The sequence below is a fragment of the Lactuca serriola genome, chromosome 1, assembly GCF_051521515.1.
Source record: "Lactuca serriola cultivar US96UC23 chromosome 1, Lser_US96UC23_V15, whole genome shotgun sequence".
NCBI lineage: Eukaryota > Viridiplantae > Streptophyta > Magnoliopsida > Asterales > Asteraceae > Lactuca > Lactuca serriola.
Window position 1 is genome coordinate 191,555,567 of NC_136408.1, and position 21,278 is coordinate 191,576,844.

Consider the following 21,278-nt stretch of genomic DNA (forward strand, 5'->3'; position numbering starts at 1 on the left):
ATCCCTCTTCTAGGTTATAATATATTGTGATTGGATCTTAGCCTTAATATTACATTTGGGTGTTTTATCAAGGATTATCCCTATATCTAAACTAAACCTTTTTCCTTCAGATGTCTTCCAACAATGCTACTCCTGGTTCACACCCTACAGGCTCCTTCTCTTTCATGAACCTTTGTGGGAGAGTCATCTTTGATGGATCCAACTTTACTGATTTGATCAGAAACATCAGAATGGTCACTCGTTACGAGAACAAGGAATATGTTCTTGACAAGGAACTCAAGGTGCCTGAGCCAACTACTACTCCCGAGGAGTTTGCTGAATACGAGGCACATGAAGAGATACTACCAAAGTGGCATGCATCATGATGGCCACCGTGACAGCCGAACTCCAAAATTCCTATGAGGACTACTATCCTTTTGAGATGCACCAGGATTTGATGGACCGCTACCATCAGATTGCTCGTCAAGAGCGATATGAAATCTTCTCCTCTATGATCACAACCCGAATGAAAGATGGCGAACCCATCACCAGCCACATGCAGAAAATGCAAAGGTATGTGGATAAATTGATGAAGTTGAATGTGAACTTCCCTGAGGAGTTAGCAATAGATATTATTTTGCACTCCTTACCTTCGTGTTATGATCAATTCCGCATGGCATACCACATGAATAAAGAGGAAGTTACACTTAACAAACTTCAGGGACTCCTAAAGACCGCAGAATCAGGTGTTAAAGGTAAGTCGGCTGTGACCACTCCTACTACTACTCCAAACTCAGCACCTGTCCTGGCAATCGGGAAAGGTAGAGGGAAGAAGAGAAAGAACCATTCGAAGGGTACCAAGGGTATGACCCTTGATGGCTCCTCTTCTAGCGGAACCAAGAAAGGCTTCGTTACACCTTCTTCGGATCCCAAAGAGGATGAATGCTTCTACTGCCACGAAAAGGCGCACTGGAAGCATAACTGCCCAAAATACCAGCAAGTTTTGAAGGATGGGAAAGTTAAACCCAACCATGCAGGTATTTACACTATCTCATCTAATAATTCACTCTATTCTAACTCTTGGGTCCTTGATACCGGTTGCAGTATTCATATTTATACTGAATTGCAGGGACAAAGAAGAAGTGAGAATGTGGAGCATGGAAAGATAAACTTGATCATGGCAAATAGGAAAGTTTCACCTGTCACCAAGATTGGAGTTTATATTTTGTTGCTTAGTAGTGGATTTACTTTAGATTTGAATAAATGTTGTTACTCGCTAGAAATGGCAAGAAATGTTATTTCCTTTCATGCTTTGTATAAACAAGGTTTTACCTTTTCTTTTGATAATGAAACTGGTGGAATAAATGCTTTCTTTAATAATGTGTTTTATTTTAAAGCATTACCTTGTGATGGTGTGTATGAAGTTGTATCTGTTGTAGATAACTTAGGAAATAATGTATTGTGTATTGATTCTTCTAATAGTAATAACATGGATAAAACATCATTATGGCATTGTCGTCTTGGGCATATAAGCAAGAAACACATAGGCCAACTCCAAAAGGATGGAGTCTTGGAGTCATTTGACCTAAAGTCAGATGATAGTTGCGAATCATGCTTTCTTGGAAAAATGAAAAGTCACCCTTCACTGGTTCATGTGAGAGGGGTGAAGGTTTGTTGGATCTTGTACACACGGATGTGTGTAGACCCTTCAAACATGCCACAAGGGATGCTAATCGTTATTATGTGACTTTTACGGATGATTATAGTAGATATGGATATGTCTACTTAATCAAGCATAACTTAGAGACTTTCGAAATGTTTAAGGAATTTAAACAGGAAGTCGAGAATCAATTGGGCAGGAACATTATGATGCTTCGATCCGATCGAGGTGGTGAGTATCTTAGTTCTTAGTTCCTCGACTATCTTAGGGAATGTGGGATTGTCTCACAATTGACACCTCCCAGGACACCACAGTTGAATGGTGTAGCTGAGAGGCGTAATCAAACCTTGTTGGACATGGTTCGTTCCATGATGAGTCGAGGTATGCTACCAATCTCATTTTGGGGGTATGCCTTAGAGACTGCCACCCATATCCTTAATCTGGTCCCTACAAAGAAGGTTTCCAAAACACCTCACGAGATGTGGACTGGAAAAGTTCCTAGTCTAGCCCACATCAAAGTTTGGGGTTGCGAGGCTTTCGTGAGACGTGAGACTCATGACAAGCTCGAACCTCGAAGCGAGAAGTGTATTTTCATCCGCTACCCACAAAAATCCTTTGGTTACCTCTTCTACAGACCTAGTGAGATTGTGGTCTTTGTAGCAAGGAGGGTTGTCTTGAGAGAGAGAGAGAGAGAGAGAGAGAGAGAGAGAGTTCATAAGCCAAGGAGACAGTGGGAGGCAAATTGACCTTGAAGAACTTCAATAGTCAAGTGGTGAAGGAACCTCAAACCCTAGCAGTCAACTTGAGGAGGAACCTCCTGTTGATCCAATTATACCTCCAGTTGTACCTTTGAGGCTTTCCACAAGGGTTAGGAATGTACCTGAGCATTACTATGGTTTCCATATTACTACGGAAGGTGAGACACTTATTAGTGATGAGACACTAGTAAGTCTAGATGAACCTAAAAGCTATGCGGAAGCCATGGCAGGCCCTGAGTTTGCTAAATGGATAGAGGAAATGGATAGCGAGATACAATCCATGTATGACAACCAGGTTTGGAACTTGGTTGAGAATGTACCAGGTCGTAAGACTGTAGGGTGCAAATGGATCTTCAATAAGAAGACCGACATGGATGGTAATGTACACACTTATAAGGCTCGACTGGTAGCAAAGGGCTTCTCTCAAATTCCTGGAGTGGATTATGATGAGACCTTTTCTCCAGTATCCAAGATCAAGTCCATTAGGGTATTGCTAGCCATAGCTGCATTTCATGACTATGAAATATGGCAAATAGATGTAAAAACCACTTTCCTTAATGGAAAGTTAGCTGAGGATGTTTACATGAATCAGCCAGAGGGTTTTGTCAGCACAGAGTACCCTAATAGAGTGTGTAAGCTTGAGAAATCCATCTATGGATTAAAGCAAGCACCTCGCAGATGGAATCTTTGCTTTGATGAGAATGTCATGGAATTTGGCTTTTCTAGGAGTGAAGATGAATCTTGTGTATATGTCAAGGCTAGTGGGAGTATAGTTAGCTTTTTGGTACTGTATGTGGATGACATACTGCTCATAGGAAATGACATCCCAACTCTGCAGGAAGTTAAGTCCTGGCTCGGGAAGTGTTTCTCTATGAATGACCTAGGAGAAGTTGCCTATATTATAGGGATAAGGATATTGGGAAACCGGAGTAAAAGACTAATTGGACTTAGTCAAAGTACCTACTTGGACAAGGTGTTGAAGAGATTCAGCATGCAAGATTCCAAGAAAGTGTTGGGTTTTGAGCAATCTAACACTTCCTAAGTGTGCATGCAACCCTAATAAACCTTGGATCTATGTTTTCTTCTAAAATACATGCAAATAATAACTTCCAAGGTTTCTTCCTAACTAGCATAGCATAAGGATTATGAATCATAAAAGTACTAGTAGAAATACATACCTTTTGATGATGGTTGATTGTTTGGAGTTTGAGAGCTAAGCACCAATAGTGTGAATGCCTCAAATGGAATCACAAATCTCCACAAACACTTGGAAAACTTTGAGAGAGTAGTATACTTTCTTGTGGAATTGGCCACCACTAAGTCTCACACTCCTAGTGTCTCATTTCTTGCATCATATGCTTCTTTATATAGTGTGCATGGTTAGGGTGAAACCCTAATAACCCATGTCTTTTCCTTTCCAAGGATCCATGGGTTAAAAGCTCCATGGACCATCCATGGACTTCCATATTAGCTTAGCCCATTAACAAATGAGTATTAGCCCACACTATATAAAATCTAATAGCCCATAATTTAATCAGTCTTCTTTTTAATCTCTAAATTAATTCATAATTAATTTAAGACTAAAACTAATTTAATAACATGACTTCATATTAATATATTATAACTTATAATATATTAATAAATCGTAAGTATACAATTCTCATAAAATTATCCATAAATCATTTGGGTGAAGTGCAACCCAAATGGACCATGCCGGGTCGGGTCAAGTATGTACCAAATAAGTTATGGACTTAGACACCTTATCCAACAGACTCCCACTTGGATAAGTCTAATAACTATATTTGCATATGTTACTTCAGGAACCAACCAACAATCGTAGCTCTCAAAAACTCTCTTGAACTATGAAGCGCCATTTTAGATAAGTGATCATATAATCTTCTATTCTCATGATATCAGACGGACAAATACATGGAACAACGTCGTACTTATTGTCCAGCAGTTTGTTTCACGATTTCCGATTTGTTTGACAAAGAACTTAATCGAACACATCAATTTAGTTCTGACCGGCCGGTACATAGGTCACAACAAAATCATCGAGGGGCCCAGATATCGCTTCTATTTCTAGAAGGAACAGATAAACCTCGACTTATATGCTTGTTCTACTACTTGTTGAATTGTACACAAAGGCACGTTTGATAACATCAAGTTACTGATGTGTTTATGTGCAATCAATGCACAACCAACTCATAGGTAACAACTCATATCTCTAGGTTTGAAGATTTATATGATATTACCGTCTCACGATCACTCGAGATAAATTCCATGAAGTGATACAAGTGAGCGTGGGTTTATTCCAATACTCATAACTTATGAGCACTCATGAATGTTGTAGCAACCATTGCTATGACTAAACCCATTTAGCCATCTATAAACTGATTCATGACAGTCTTGATTCATACCTACTTCCAACATATGAACGACTATGGAGTGTTTAAATAACTTAGTCATTCCGAAAGAATAACCTAGCTATTTTGGAAGTCAAAACATGCAAAGTGAAACACAATAATAATCGAATCCAATATGGTCTCAGAACCCTTTTGAATATAAATAGAACCACCTTTTATTTATCACCATATTGATTACACATTATTCATTGTATAATGTTTCAAACAATCAACTTAAGACTTGAATAAAAAACAACAGTCGTCCCATGCTCCTAGCATATACACTTTGTTTTTCTAAACAATAGTTATGCCATACTCCAAGTATGCACACTATGTTTTTCTATGATCCTTACATTGTGATGTAAATCAATTGAACATGATTCCAATGATACTCATTTCACAATCCCAAATCCTTATTGTAAATGTGAGAATCCCTGATTCCTATCATTTACCAAAAAAACTGTTAGATTTTAAACTTTTATGCAATGTTCCTCTTGTAATGATTATGCACAAAGTCACCAAAACCTTGTCACCAGTCATTACAGAGTATTCCAAAGAAGGTCAACTTCTATGGAACGGAAGTCTCATATTCAAAGTACATTGCTTTGAACATCCTTCTTGCATTAAGGTTTTCTAATCTTACATAGATTGAATAACTTCCACCTATGGAGACATTTCCATAGTCCCATTTTGACTATCACTTCCGAACAAGAGTTACTTCTTTTCAGAATATGTCAATATGGTCCTTTCCGACAACTTACATCATACTTCCGACTTTCCCTGAGCAACCAATTTTTGGCGAACCTCAGATTGTCCTCGACAATTGCTTAATCACTTTAGTCATATCCAGTTCTAGACTTTTCCCTTCTCAATGCCTTAAGCATTTGGAAAATTTAGAAAAGATGAATATTATAGCACATGCAATCGATCCAATATCCGAAGCATATGGGACATGATTCATGATGTTTGAAAACACAATATATATAGAATTTCTTCAAGTTGAACTATTCCAACATAAAATTCATATATATATATATATATATATATATATATATATATATATATATATATATATATATTCTTGACTAAAGATGATTAAAATCTCAATCTAAGCTTTAGAATTGAAACGAAGTATAATTTCCTCTCCCTTAATTATAGCAAAACAACTTTTCAACCCCTACAACTTCATGAATTGAAACTTTTTTTTCTATAATTAACATTGCTAACTTGCAACACTAAACGTAATAATCATTCTCCCACTAACATGATGATTATCAGCATAACACTTATGCTCCCACTAGCTCTGACATATTTCCAGAAATCTGCTGGACTTCTGAAATTTAGATTCATACACCCTTTCTTAGATAGCTCACATGTGTGTCTAAACAATTTTCAGAACTATGAAAAGGGATACCGTAATCATAGTCTTAATTGTTTAGACCGTTGCCATTTCTCACAAGTCCATGTTAGTGTGCCGGTGAAACACACACGCTCCACTAACGACTTTTGAAAATGCAAATAACACAATTGATATCTACTTCGTGAAAGCGTTTCCTCACCATCATTTTCATGAATCAGAGAGAAACCTTATGATACTTAGATTTTATAGTGTATGAGTTCCTATCCATGTGAATTTGTCAAAACCATAATCACAAGATAAGGTTAGTGACAAATTCAGCCTTGCATGGATTAAACTTGTTCAATCTTAGTTTCTTGTCACCTTGGTAGCACAAGGCCCACCAATGCTTCCAAGTTGAACTATGATAACTCACATGCAAATTCAACTTATTTGAAGTAGGTACAGAAATAAGAATTATGTCAACCTGATAGGTTGCAAACCTTAAGTTGTGTGCTAGTGATAAATTACAGGTTTTACTCCTTATTAAATCTTGAAACTCTTTCAGGATCTTTAAGGCTCCCACTGTCCCCTTAACATATAAGTTTCCCCAATCAAGAACCATTCCTTGACAAAACAAATATTTAATTGATAGTGCGGATTCTTATCAAGACTAACACTTCACACAATTGGTCTTAGTTGGTCTTTGTCTCATTCAAGACATCACAACTTACCAATCTCAAATGTACAAGGGTAGAAACATTTTACACTACATTTGATAAGTGTTTTAAACCTTAATTTATGTCACTCAATGTTACAATCTTGGAGTATGACTCTAAGAATTGTTTTGGAACGAAGTATGACTCATCTTCTCGATCTTAAACAATCCAACAATTCATGACCTCTCTTCTTAGCCATAACAATGCATTAAGACGTCCTTAGAGTATGAATTTGTGATATGGTTTCATAATCATTAAGATGATCATGAAATACGATACTAAAGTACTCTCCCATCCTTTCAAATTTGAGAAACTTTTATCTTTCTGCCTAATTTGATTCTTCTCATTTGTTTTGTCATACATTGTAACCTTTCCAATGTTACAGAATTATACTTAACCTCATCAGTATAATCATATTTACTAAGCTTTAGTAAATCATGACAAATCAATCATTGTGGTGGACCTTGACCAGCGCACACCCAGTGTACCTAATTCCTTAGTCCTTTAATTGACTCACATATACATGTGATCAAAGAATTAGTCTTAATTTTCAAAGATGAAAATTCTCATTCATCATACAATACAACTTGTATGATTCCAAGTTTCTATCCAATTGAAACTTGGGTGATGAAAAACTTTCTTCATTTGGTAAATTTAGACACTACCACAAATGAAAGAATCAAATCCACTTTCCAATATTGCTATTACTGGAAACATATAAGCAACAATTTTCCACAGATGCCATTGTAAGGATATTTTTAAAATAAATAAAATTAAAACCTTTTTTTTCTTTTATTTTAAAACTTTGCGGAAAAACTTATCCTTACAATCCACATGAAAACCTTGTTGTTATCTATTCATAAGCAATATATTATAACTCTTAAGCAACAGCTCAAAATTCTGATTGTCGAACCATGCGATCGAAAAGCCACCTTTGCAATCAGAATCAACATATACTTACTTTAAGCTTCCTATCTTTTCTTTGATTCTTAAAAACATCAGCATGTGACCCATTCACATTATGTAATAAGAATCTCCAAATAGGAACTTAATAGAGTTAGTAGTGGACTTTTAACTGAAGTAGAGTCAAACTTTTTGACTTGATCAATCTTATGATCTTTCAGGTAAATAGGACAGCTTTGCAACCAATGCCCCTTCCTTTGGCAACAAAACACATGGACCCTTTGGTAATGGCACATGAGACTATCTCAGACTTAGCCTTTCTCTTTACCATTTGGATAATCGAGTTGACTATGGCCGATCCCTTTCCATTGGGAAGAGAAATCTTTTTCTAGATATCCAATGCTACCATTGTCAATGTCCATTTAAGACTTGGGAAGTTGTTCTTTTAATCAAATTTGATTTACTGGTGTTCCAAATCATTGCTGATTCCACAACACCAAGCAAATAGATAACATCATTAAGGGTCATGTCATAGTCCGCCTTATAGTAGTCCCAAAGAGACTCACTATGTTACTAAGAAAGTGATTGAACATCCAACTTTCACGAGACTTTGACACCCAACTCTCTCGGCTTGTCAATATGTGACTTTATCTCCAAGATGTGAGCACACATAGACTATGCTTGCCAATAGGGATTGAGTGACTTTAAACTTATGAAGAACTTGTGGGTGAGGGAGAATAATTGGAGGAGGTGGAGGAAGTGAAGCATGATGTTGAGGGACACCATCTTCAAGAGATTTGGGAAGATCATAGTTGTCTGAACCAGACATCTATAATGGGAGAAAATCAAGTTAGTTGATTCAAAGTCCTTAATATAACACCGAATATAAAATATTAAGGCTAGGACCCAACACAATATTTTATAATTTGGAAGAGGGATGCCATAATCCAAGCTATAAAATATTTGAAGGTAGGCGAATGATGATTCACCAATTTCCACCATGAGAAACAAAATAATTTATTAGGTTTTAATTGGATTTGAAATTCCTAGATCTTTTGAGATTAATTGAACTTTTCAATGGCATGTTTCAATCTCGAGTGTGCCCTCTCAAATTTTGTGACTGGGATGCCGAGGATCACAAAACAAGGTGTGAATAACCATACCAATTCACTTGGTACCCTTAATATTATCACTCAATCAATGTGTCGGTTAACCACACACGCTGCATTGATCTATGACAAACATTAAGTCACCCTTCGTGATCCTTACTAGTCCAAGTTAGTGCACTGGTTAACCACACACGCTCCACCAACGACTTGGTAAGGTACAAAGTGTGAATTCCATGGGCTAGCACCAAATTCATATTTTTCCTAAAGTAACTAAGATTGGGAATTAAATAAAACATTTAGTTACTTTATAATATTCATCATACTTAATGATAATTTATAAGTCCTTGTCTTACCTGTTCGGCTAACGACCCTCCACCAGTCAAGCAAGCGGTAGGTGAGAGTGGACACCCATTAAGTTGCCATTTTATAGGCAACAACCTTATACCCACCTTATAGACCGACTTTGTGAATGAGTCCTACTAACGGTAAAACGAATTGTTCTTATACATATATATAATAATTAACCATTAATCTTATAATAGTATAAGGGTAGAATTTTAACTTTTAAAACTTCTAGAGTATGGAATTAAAGTTTGTGTGAGACATTACAAATTCCAAAACTTGAGGGCATGTTTTGAACAATTCATAAACTTTTGGATATTCATAACTTATGATTTTTAATTAAGTGTTTAATACTTTTAATGAAGAGTCTCTTGGAAATCCATAACTTGAGGACAAGTTATGAAGTCCATAAAAGCATTTATTAGAAAAACTCTTCTAAAGTGTAGCTTCTGACTTCTTAAAAAAACATTTAAAAGAAAAAACTTTTGGAATTCCATAACTTGAGGACAAATTATGAATTCCATTAAAGCACATTAATATCAAGAATTAACTAACAAACAATTTGCAAATAATTCCTATGATCTAACAAAACTCATTTGAACATGAACATCCACATCAACAACTTCAAGAATCATATGAACACATATAAACTTGAAATTTTGATTATAACTTTGAAATTGGTCCACCATCATCATTACGACATCAAAAACAGGTTTTATGAGTCCAAAACAGTTTAAGGTAATGATTCTAGACCAATTCCAACACCAAAACTCGAAGATATGCTGTCTGGGGTTCCATCTTGTCGAGTGCATGAACCAACTCGCCTAGTTGGATGAATTTTGCCTTGGACTCGTCGAGTCCTTTCATGGACTCGGCGAGTCTGCCGTGCAGACAGCACATAAACTTCGATTTTCAGTAATCTGCATCAAGTATTCAAGAAAACAAGCCTAGGCTCTGATACCACTGTTGGGTTTTGAGCAATCTAACACTTCCTAAGTGTGCATGCAACCCTAATAAACCTTGGATCTATGTTTTCTTCTAAAATACATGCAAATAATAACTTCCAAGGTTTCTTCCTAACTAGCATAGCATAAGGATTATGAATCATAAAAGTACTAGTAGAAATACATACCTTTTGATGATGGTTGATTGTTTGGAGTTTGAGAGCCAAGCACCAATAGTGTGAATGCCTCAAACGGAATCACAAATCTCCACGAACACTTGGAAAACTTAGAGAGATTAGTATACTTTCTTGTGGAATCGGCCACTACTAAGTCTCACACTCCTAGTGTCTCATTTCTTGCATCATATGCTTCTTTATATAGTGTGCATGGTTAGGGTGAAACCCTAATAACCAATGTCTTTTCCTTTCCAAGGATCCATGGGTTAAAAGCTCCATGGAACATCCATAAACTTCCATATTAGCTTAGTGTGACAACCCAAATTGTTACCATTACAAAATCCCGTCTTCACTAACGGAATTCGTCGTTATATATTATTTTCCGTAAAGTTTGGGGTCGCCAATAAATAAATATCTAGTTATTTATATTTCTTGATATTATCATAGGTAATTATAACTTGTAAGTGTTAACCCCGTTTAACTAAATAGAGTTATATTACTTTTCAACCACTTCACCCGGGTAAAAAGTTTTAACCCTGTTAAACTTTAGCATCGGGTAGCCGTGTATCAGGTGCAATACCCGAGGCATATGAAATGAGAGTGAACACCATTTGAACACTCTTTTACCACTCATTCACTCTATCTCACTACTTTCTCTCTCTAGACCCGAACCCGACTCCAAAACCGCGAATTCCGGCTTCCAAACGTAAGGGTTTCTTCCCTATCTTGCTCTAATCATAGTCCATAGCATTTAGAGGCCAAAAATCAAAGGATTTAGTAGATTAAAGGGAGTTTACGGCCTAGGAAGCCCCGTAGGCCGTAAACACCCAAAACTTGGCCAAATAACACATTTTTCTTTCCCATAAGCTTGTACAATAATTAGGGATATAGCCTAGATGAGTTGGGACATGAAAACATAAGCTTTTATGATCTAAAAATTAGTTTACGGCCCAAGCTTGTGCTTAGGCCGTAAACACCAAATTTCTATGCCATATTTCCCCAAAAACTCATCTAAGGCATGTGGGAATTTAATTATGACCTAGAGAAATGTTTAAAACCATTAAACAACACCATTTAGAGACAAAAAGAGGAGTTTACAGCCAAGTCTAAGCTTGGGCCGTTAACACCCAATAATTATGCCAAAATGTCCCCAAAACTCCACCTAAGGTCTTCAAAAATTTATCTAAGGTGTAGGGAAGTGTTTTGGACCATTTAAACATCCATTGTGAGGGATTAAATGGAGTTTACGGCCCAAGCACAGGCCTGGACCGTAAATTCCCCAAAATGTCACAAAATGAGGGTTTAAACCCTCCGAATTAGTCCAAGACACTTGCTAGTAAATCAGGGAAGTGAAATAAGGCCTTAACTTGCAGTTTTGGAGGAATACATGAGTTTACGGCCAAGCCTAGGGGGCTTACGGCCATAAAATCCCAAGGAGTGGCCTTTGGGCCGTAAACTCCAAGGGAGTGAACTCATGGACTCCCCCGCAAACCCCTCTTGGCCTTATACCACTCTCGGGAACCCCTTCTAAGCCCTAAAACCCCGAATCGATGCTAGAATGCCTAAATACTTAAATGAAAAGCATAAAATGATTAATTTCTTGTAAAATACATATTTCATATGACATTAGGGTCCTAAAAGGTGCATAAGTCGTTATTTGGTACAAAGCGCTCAATCGACACTTTTACCCGATTTACCCGATTCACCCGATTTACGCGATTTCAGGTGAGTTCATACCCCTTTAATGAACCTTTCAAATGTTTTATATGTTTTAAGGGGGGGGGGATTCAAGTCAATTATACATGTTTATAGAAATTTATACAATCCAATTATTCATGTTACGGAAATTAATCACATGTGATTCTCTATCCGTTGTTCAAATCACATGTGATTTATCGCTACGTTTTATAAAAATGATTTTTGTTTTCAAAACTAATTTGGATAAATAAACAATTTTCTAAATGATTCCTTTTTGACAAGATTTTTATTAAATAAATTCCTTATATAATGTAACCACACCAATATATTTATATAGGTAAGACTTGAAGGGCTTAGGACCGATAGCTCGCCTTATTTCTTGTTCTTGTTTGATTGTGGGCTTAGGGTAGCTGTTATCCGTCCAATTGTCATTGATTTCTTAGTTATATACATATATATTAAGTGTTGGATACGAGTATTTTCATTTCATTCGATGTTTAAACCACTAAACTAACAAGAATCATACACACTAAGTTAACTATAATAGGTATAGTTAAGGCCACTATTACTCGCTATAGCTACTACTCTACACACTATAATAAACTCTATAATGTTACTATACACTAATACGAGAACCCACTACGAGTATACAAAAGACTACTACACTATAATACAAGAGAAAACACTAATCAGGAGATAACACACTAACTCACTACGAGATCCTCTATTCGTTACGCACTACGCCCAGAGTTTTCCGACAGGAAGACGACGCTATATGTATAGATCTATACGGGCAGACGCTATTACATCCCGACTGTTAACTTCAGTCCGAGCCGTACAGGTCCAGGGATGCCACTAGTTCACTACACTGTGCATGACCGGGAAGGTCATGGGGTCGTCTACTTCTCACACTATCGGTAACATACAAGGAATGCACTATAACAACACTAAAATACTAACTTAAAGTTAAGTTAATATCCCGAAGTAATCAAGAATCTAACACTAAAGAAAGTTTCCACCACCATTATTAACTTCAGGCATAAACTATCATATTGCATTACTTATTGGAGATTTAATATTATACTTTAACAATAAATGGATTTCAAAGATGAAAGTTTCATGTTTCTTAAAGATTTTCATTCTCAATGTATTTCTGGAAAATATAGGATTTTCTAGGTTTTTCTACTACTTAAGAATGTAAAATGCAGCTTTTCATACTATCGGTTCTAATGCTTTTTATACAAAATCTCACACTAAACTCTTATGACTCACCAGCTTTATGCTGATTTTCGTTTTCAAAATAACTTGTATCCTCAGGTCAAAGATAGACAGGTATGGGTGCAACATTTTGGAGAAGGTGCAGCAGACAAGATCCATCTCTTATTTTTGTATTATCTTTGGTGTTTGCTAAACATTACAAAACACACTTGTAATTAAAGTCACTATGTAATGCAATGGTTGTATGTTTCTTGTTTTTACTATTATGCAATTGTGATGATACTGTACATGACGTCCTCCACCCCGAAACGTATTCCGCCGTTATCGGTTTGGGGGTGTGACACTTAGCCCATTAACAAATGAGTATTAGCCCACACTATATAAAATATAATAGCCCATAATTTAATCAGTCTTCTTTTTAATCTCTAAATTAATTCATAATTAATTTAAGACTAAAACTAATTAAATAACATGACTTCATATTAATATATTATAACTTATAATATATTAATAAATCGTAAGTATACAATTCTCATAAAATTATCCATAAATCGTTTGGGTGAAGTGCAACCCAAATGGACCATGTCGGGTCGGGTCAAGTATGTACCAAATAAGTTATGGACTTAGACACCTTATCCAACAGAAAGGTGAGTTACCCATCCAGAGTAACACTAGACTGAGGAAGACTCAAAGCCCGAGTACGGAGGATGAGATAGCAGAAATGAGTCGGATACCTTATGCTTCGACAGTAGGCTCGATCATGTATGCTATGACCTGTACTCGTCCTGATGTAGCCTTTGCTCTAAGCATGGTTAGTAGGTATCAGGGGAATCCTGGAAAGGCTCACTGGACAGCGGTAAAGAACATTCTCAAGTACCTGCGGAGGACTAAGGGCTGGGTCCTTACCCTCGGTGGGAGTGATGACTTGAGAGTTGTAGGGTATAGTGATGCTAGCTTCCAGACTGATAGGGATAATTTCCTCTCTCAGTCGGGCTGGGTCTTTACCTTAAACGGAGGAACAATCTCTTGGAAAAGTTCCAAACAGGAGACATTGGCTGATTCAACTTGCGAATCAGAGTATATAGCGGCAAGCGAAGCGGCAAAAGAGGCTATGTGGCTAAAGAAATTCATTGGAGACCTTGGAGTTGTAGCAGCTATATCGAAGCCTATAGAGATTTTCTGTGATAGTGAAAGTGGAGTTGCCTTAGAAAAGGAACCAAGGGATCATGGGAGATTCAGACACATTGATAGAAAATATCATTTCATCAGACATCATATAGAAGAAGGACTCCTCGTGGCAAAGAGGGTATCATCGGATGAGAACCCGACAGATCCCCTCACGAAGGGACTGGGTAGGGTTAAGCATCTCCAGCATGCTAGGAGCATAGTGCTGAAGGATGATATTAGTTTTAGTAGTTAGATAATTTTGAAATTTGTAAAATGTAATTGACATCTGATGATGAATAAAAGTTGTGTTTATTTATGAGTAAAGTGTTACTATCTTTTGTCAAATCGTTTACTATTATTTCTTTTGCATGATTTGACTTCCAGAATATTTATGTTGTTTTACATATTATTCAAATTATCCACAGTCAGTCATATGTTGGAAGTAGATATGAAGTAAGACTGTCATGAGTTGGTTGTAGAGGTCTAAGATGTTGGACATGGCCTCAACACTCATGAGTGCTCATAAGTTCTGAGTATTGGATTAAACCCACGCTCACTAGTATCACTTCATGCAATTTATCTCAAGTGATCGCGAGACGGTAATATCATATAAGTCTTCAAACCTAGAGATATTACTTGTTAACTATGAGTTAGTTATGTATTGAACGTAAGAAACCGCATTAGTAACTCGATGTTATAAAACGTGCGTTTGTGTGTAATTTAACAAGTAGTAGAACAAGCATATGAGTCGAAGTTTATCTGTTCCTTCTTGGATTAGAAGCTGATATCTGGGCCCCTCGATGATTTTGTTTTGATCTAAGTACCGGGCCCGGTCAGAACTAAGTTGATGTGTTCAATTAAGTTCTTTGTCAAACACATCAGAAATCGGGAAACAAACTGCTGGACAATAAGCAAGACTATGTTCCATGTGTTTGTCCGGCTGATATCTAGAACAGAGGATTATATGATCACTTATCTGAAATGGCATACCATCATCTTCTCAGTTCCGAGAAACCTTGAAAAGAGCTACGATTGTCGATCGGTTCTTGAAGTCATACTTGCAGTTGTAGTTATTAGACTTATCCAAGTGGGAGACTGTTGGATAAGGTGTCTAAGTCCATAACTATTTACGGTATGTACTTGACCCGACCCGGCATGATCCATTTGGGTTGCATAGCACCATGCAATTGGATAGACTAAATGAGAGAAATAACACTTGTGGTTATTAATGTATTATAAGTTCTAATATATTAATAATATTATTTAATTAGTTTGATCAAGAATTAATTTTAGAATTAATTAAATGATCAAAACATAACTAATTAAATATATGGGTTGATTGTGTAAATCATCCATAACTTATATAGTGGGCAAAGAGGCTCCATGGATAATCAAGTTGGGTTAAACCCATTGGATGCTCCATGGAGGCTCCATGGGAGTTACAAACCCATGGGTCATGGAAATGAAGAGTCATGACACATTAGGGTTTACATGGTGTAACCCATGTATGCTAGATAGGATCATAGCCTTAGAAATCAACTTTGCATGATAATTAGACAAACATAGATCCAAGGTTATTAGGGTTGCATGTACAATTAGGAAGTGTTAGAATGTTGAAAACCCATCACTACTGCCACGAGAAAGGGAATTAGAAACGAAGCTGTCCGAAGTATCTGTAAGATATCAAGGATAGGAAGATAATGTCCACCTTCACAGGTATTTACACTATTCGATCTAATAACTCATCACATGCTATGTATTGGGTCCTTGATACAGGATGTGGTTTTCACATTTGTTCTAATTTGCAGAGTCTAAGAAGAAGTAAGGATGTGGAGCATGGGAAGATAAACTTGATCATGGAGAATAGGAAAGCGACGCATGTGACCAAGATTGGAGTTTATTCTTTAGTGCTTAGTAGTGGGTTAGGTTTAGATTTGAATAATTGTTGCTAGTCATCAGAAATGACACGAAACATTATTTCTTTTCATGGTTTGTATAAACAAGGTTTTAGATTGTTGTTTAATAATGAAATTGGTTCTATTAATGCTTTCTTTAATGGTACTTTCTATTTTGAAGCATTGCCTTGTAATGGAATATATGAAATATGATGGTTGTAGACAACTTAGGAAATGATGTATATTTTATATCGATTCTTCCAATGGTTTGGACAAAGCATGCTTATGGCGTTGTCGTCTTGGATATGTCAACAAGAAGTGCATAGCCCAACTCAAAAAGGATAGAGTGTTGGAGTCATTAGACCTTAGGGACGATGAAACTTGCGAGTCTTTTTTACTTGGAAAGATGACCAAGTCACCCTTCATCGGTACTTGTGAAAGGGGTGAGGGTTTATTGGATCTCATACGTACCGATGTATGTGGGCCCTTGAGATCCACCACAAGAGATGCGAACTGCTTCAATGTGACTTTCGCCAATAATTATAGTAGATATGGGTATATCTACTTAATCAAGCACAAGTTAGAAACCTTTGAAAAGTTCAAAGAGTTTAAGCAAGAAGTGGAGAATCAACTGGGCAGGAAAATTAAGAAGCTCCGATCCGATTGAGGAGGCGAGTACCTTAGCATTGAATTCCACAACTACCTCAAGGAATGCATAATTGTTTTGCAATTGACGCCACCTAGGAAACCGCAGTTAAATGGTGTGGATGAGAGGCGCAATAAAACCTTGATGGACATGGTTAGCTCTATGATGTGTCGAGCTTCGTTACCCCTCTCATTATGAGGGTATGCCTTTGAGACTGCCGTCCATATCCTTAATCTAGTCCTAACTAAGAAGGTTGCCAAAACAACTCACGAGATGTGGACATGGAAAGCTCCCTCATTGGCACATATGAAGGTTTGGGGTTGTGAGGATTTCATAAGACGAGACACTCACGACAAGCTTGAACCTCGTAGTAAGCGGTGTATTTTCATCGGCTATCCACAGAACTCCTTTGGTTATCTCTTCTATAGACCGAGTGACAATGTTATCTTCATTGCGAGAAGATGGGTTTTCCAAGAGTGAGAACTCATATTCCAAGAAGACATTGGGAGGTAAATTGATCTTGAAGAGCTTCAAGAATCAAACGATGAAGGAACCTCTAACACTGGCGCCATGGACACATCTTGTATAGGACCAAGAGGGGTCCTGGCCCCCCCTGAATTTTGGGTCAGAAGTAGTCCAAACATTTTTTTTTAAGATATAGGCCCAAAAATGTGTAAATTGGGCTATGGCCCCTCCTATTGTGAATTGTTCGATGCCATGCCAGCAGCCCAAGACATGAACGGTGAATCAAATTGAACCCCAAAATCTAAATCCCAATCCCCATCGTTCTCTGCTCGCTGCTAATCAGCGAAGAACTCATTACTCTGCTCGCTGCGACGCTGCCTCACGCCACTCAGTCACCACCGCAGGTCCATCCTCCGACGGTCAGGCCACGAGTCCACCTGCACCAACACTTTTCTGCTTCTGCTGTTCTTTGGTTCTTGTTCACGGAAGAAACACAGGTATGTCTCAATTCCCACTTTCTTGCCTCCATTTTTTTCTTCCTTATTTTCTAAATTCTAATTATGTGTTACAGTATTTCTAAATTCCCTCTTTGAGTCTCTCTCCATTTGCTTAATTGTTAATTGCTTGTTGTTGGAATTTCACATGGTTAGTGTTATAGTGTAAACTGTGATTGATGTTATGATGTATGATGATTTCATACATTGTTCCTACTTTCTTGCTTATTGTTTGTTTAGAATGAGCTGAGATTGTTAATTTGTTATGAATTGGTCCTCCATTTTTTTGTTGGAATCAAGTAATTAGACATTAGTGTGAAGTGTGAACTGTTAAATGTCTTGGGCTGCTGAAGACCATTCTTTTCAAAACTGTTAAATGTTTTTTTTTTCTTTTCAAAAATTTAAGTTAGTTGCTGATTTTGAATGAATTATTCATCCATTTTGATTTTTTATAGATACAATAATGGGTAAGTTGAAAACCATTCATTCTTTTTTCAAAAGAATGGGGGATGATGAAGAAACACTTGATGGAAAACAAGAGAGTAAACGTCAAAAAGCTTCAACAAGTGAGCCACAACCGCAGGAACATGGAAATCAACAACAAGAGAATGACATTTCTGAAGCCACACAATCAAATGAGGTGGATCTTAAGAAACTAGAAAGAGATCCTGCTAAACGAAAACAAATGTGGGATTATCCGGTTAATCTAAGATAAGAAGTAAGACGAGCTTATATGACTTTAGGACCTTTCCAAATACCTCTTAAAGAGTATCATGCTAAAGGTTCAAAGAAACATCCTCGTAGATTTCAATATTCTTGGTTCAACATTTTTCCTAATTGGTTAGAATATTCTCCAACAACACACTCATCTTATTGTTCTATTTGTTATATATTTAACGATAAACCAAGTGTGTGTCATGGTTACGATGCATTTATTGTTAAAGGATTTGACAATTGGAAAAAAGTTAATGACGGGAAAAAATGTGCATTCTTGAAGCACGTTGGTTGTTCACAACATAGAAATGCAGTTGCATTCGCTGAAAACTTGATGAACCAAGAAGCACACATTGAAAATATCATAGTGAAGCAAAATGAAGCACAGATATTGAAGAATCGTTTACGATTAAAAGCTTCGATTGACACAGTTTGTTGGTTGACATTCCAAGCTTGTGCTTTACGAGGAAATGATGAAAGTTCTAATTCCAAAAATCGTGGTAATTTTCTCCAGCTATTAAAACTTCTAGCATCTTATAATGATGAAGTTGAAAATCTTATATTAGAGAAAGCTCCTTATAATTCAAAGTATACTTCTGGAGAAATTCGAAAAGAAATTCTTAGTATTATTGCAAATAAAGTTCGAAACCATATTCATAGTGAAGTGGGGGATTCATACTTTTGTGTCATGGTTGATGAGTCACGTGATGAGTCTAAAAAAGAGCAAATGGCCATAGTTTTGAGATTTGTTGATGCAGAAGGGATGATAAGGGAAAGGTTCTTTGATTTGGTTCATGTTAGGGATACCTTATCATTAACCTTGAAAACACATATGTGGAGACAACTTTTACACTATCAGTTTGATGTTAGTAAAATCCATGGCCAAGGGTATGATAGTGCTAGTAATATGAGAGGGGAATGGAACAGATTACAAGCACTTGTTCTTAAAGATTGTCCTTACGCATATTATGTTCACTGCTTTGCTCATAGATTACAACTAGCACTGGTGGCTGCTTCAAGTGAAATTATTCCTGTACACCAATTTTTTCAAACTTAATTTTTACAATTAATGTGGTTTATGCTTCTAGTAAGCGTCATGATGAGTTGCAAAAGGCAAAGGCAACTGAGATTGAACATTTATTGGAACTTGGTGAAATTGAATCTGGAAAAGGATTGAATCAAGTTGGGACATTAAGAAGAGCTGGTGATACACGTTGGGGTTCTCATTTTCGTTCCATTTGTAGTTTGCTTAACATGTTTGATTGTACTTGGGTTGTGCTCCAAGGAATAATTGATGACGTATCTGCTACTTATTATCACCATGGAGATGTTGATGCAGCTTATTGTTACCTAAAATCATTTGAGTTTGTGTTTATTCTTCACCTGATGAAGGAAATAATGGGAAAAACTGATATACTTTCTCAAGCTCTACAAAAGAAATCCCAAGATATTCTTAATGCCATGGATTTAGTTTCAGCAACAAAGGAGGGTCTAAATGATTTCAGAAACAATGGATGGGATTCTTTACTTGCATAGGTACAATTTTTTGTGAGAAACATCAAATAGATATGCCAGATATGAATGCTCCATATACTTCTACTCGATACCGGCCTCGAAAAATAGATAATCATGTTACTTTTGAACATTTTTATCGAGTAGATTTGTTTACATCTATATTGGACAAGCAGTTACATGAGTTGAATAGTAGATTCAATGATCAAGCAATGGAGTTGTTACGTCTTAGTTCTACTTTAGTTTCAAAAGAAAACCCTAAAGTGATTAACATTGATCAAATTTGTATTCTTGTTGAGAAGTATTATCCTGAAGATTTTACGGAGCAAGAGAGAATTCAATTACGATATCAGTTGGAGATTTTTAATATCGATATGACAAAGAATCCCAGGCTAAGTGGTGTATCAACTATTACTGACCTTTGCAAGGGTCTTGTGGAAACTCAGAAACGTGAGACGTATTATTTGCTTGATAGAGTGGTTCGGTTAATCTTGACACTTCCAGTTTCTACCGCAACAACAGAGAGAGGATTTTCTGCAATGAAAATATTCAAGAACCGTCTTCGCAATAAGATGTCAGATGACTTTCTCGCAAACAATTTGGTGGTTTACATAGAAAGGGAAATTGCTGAAAACATTGATTCAAAGAAGGTAATTCATGAATTTAAGAACCTTAAAGGTCGTCGGGCTGAATTGTAATTCTTATTCTAGGTATTTTTGGTGTTTAATTGCTGAAAAATTGGTTTCTTTTATGTTTAAAAACAATAATTGTAGGTATTTTGGTGTTTAAAGGCTGAAAAAAATTGGTTTTTTTATATATAAACCAGTTAATTTTAGTTTCTTTTACTTTCGGCCGCCCCCCCAAACTATATGTTCAAGCTCGGTCACTGACTGGTGCTCAACCCGAGGAGGAAACTCATGTTGAACCGATTGACGAGTCCTTACCTCTTAGACGTTCCAGTAGAGTTAGTGTTCCACCCGTATTATATGGTTTCCGTATAACTGTTGAGGGTGATACGTTTATTAGTGATAGCACACTAATAAATTTGGATGAACCTAATACCTACAAGGAAGTCATGGCAGGCCCGGAGTCTGCAAAATGGAAAGAGGCTATGGACAGCGAGATTCAGTTCATATAT

At 36.8% G+C, this 21,278-nt stretch overlaps 2 protein-coding genes across 2 annotated transcripts; both read left to right on the top strand.

The window, feature by feature from the left end:
• Positions 1 to 18,647: 18,647 nt before the first annotated feature.
• Positions 18,648 to 20,164, top strand: LOC145064738 (uncharacterized). Its single transcript, XM_079012119.1, has 2 exons — positions 18,648 to 19,661; positions 19,721 to 20,164. Exons 1-2 carry the CDS (start codon positions 18,648 to 18,650, stop codon positions 20,162 to 20,164), a joined length of 1,458 nt encoding a protein of 485 aa, XP_078868245.1.
• A 41-nt stretch (positions 20,165 to 20,205) lies between these two features.
• Positions 20,206 to 20,838, top strand: LOC145064744 (uncharacterized). Its single transcript, XM_079012122.1, has one exon. The coding sequence runs from the start codon at positions 20,206 to 20,208 to the stop codon at positions 20,836 to 20,838; it is 633 nt and encodes a 210-aa protein (XP_078868248.1).
• The last annotated feature ends 440 nt before the right edge of the window (positions 20,839 to 21,278 follow it).

Excerpts from the sequence above, each read along its gene's own strand:
- LOC145064738 (XM_079012119.1), top strand. The coding sequence starts at position 18,648 with ATGACTTTAGGACCTTTCCAAATACCTCTTAAAGAGTATCATGCTAAA. Across the intron at positions 19,662-19,720 it reads CTTCAAGTGAAATTATTCCT|CGTCATGATGAGTTGCAAAA; the intron begins GTACACCAATTT and ends GCTTCTAGTAAG.
- LOC145064744 (XM_079012122.1), top strand. The coding sequence starts at position 20,206 with ATGAATGCTCCATATACTTCTACTCGATACCGGCCTCGAAAAATAGAT.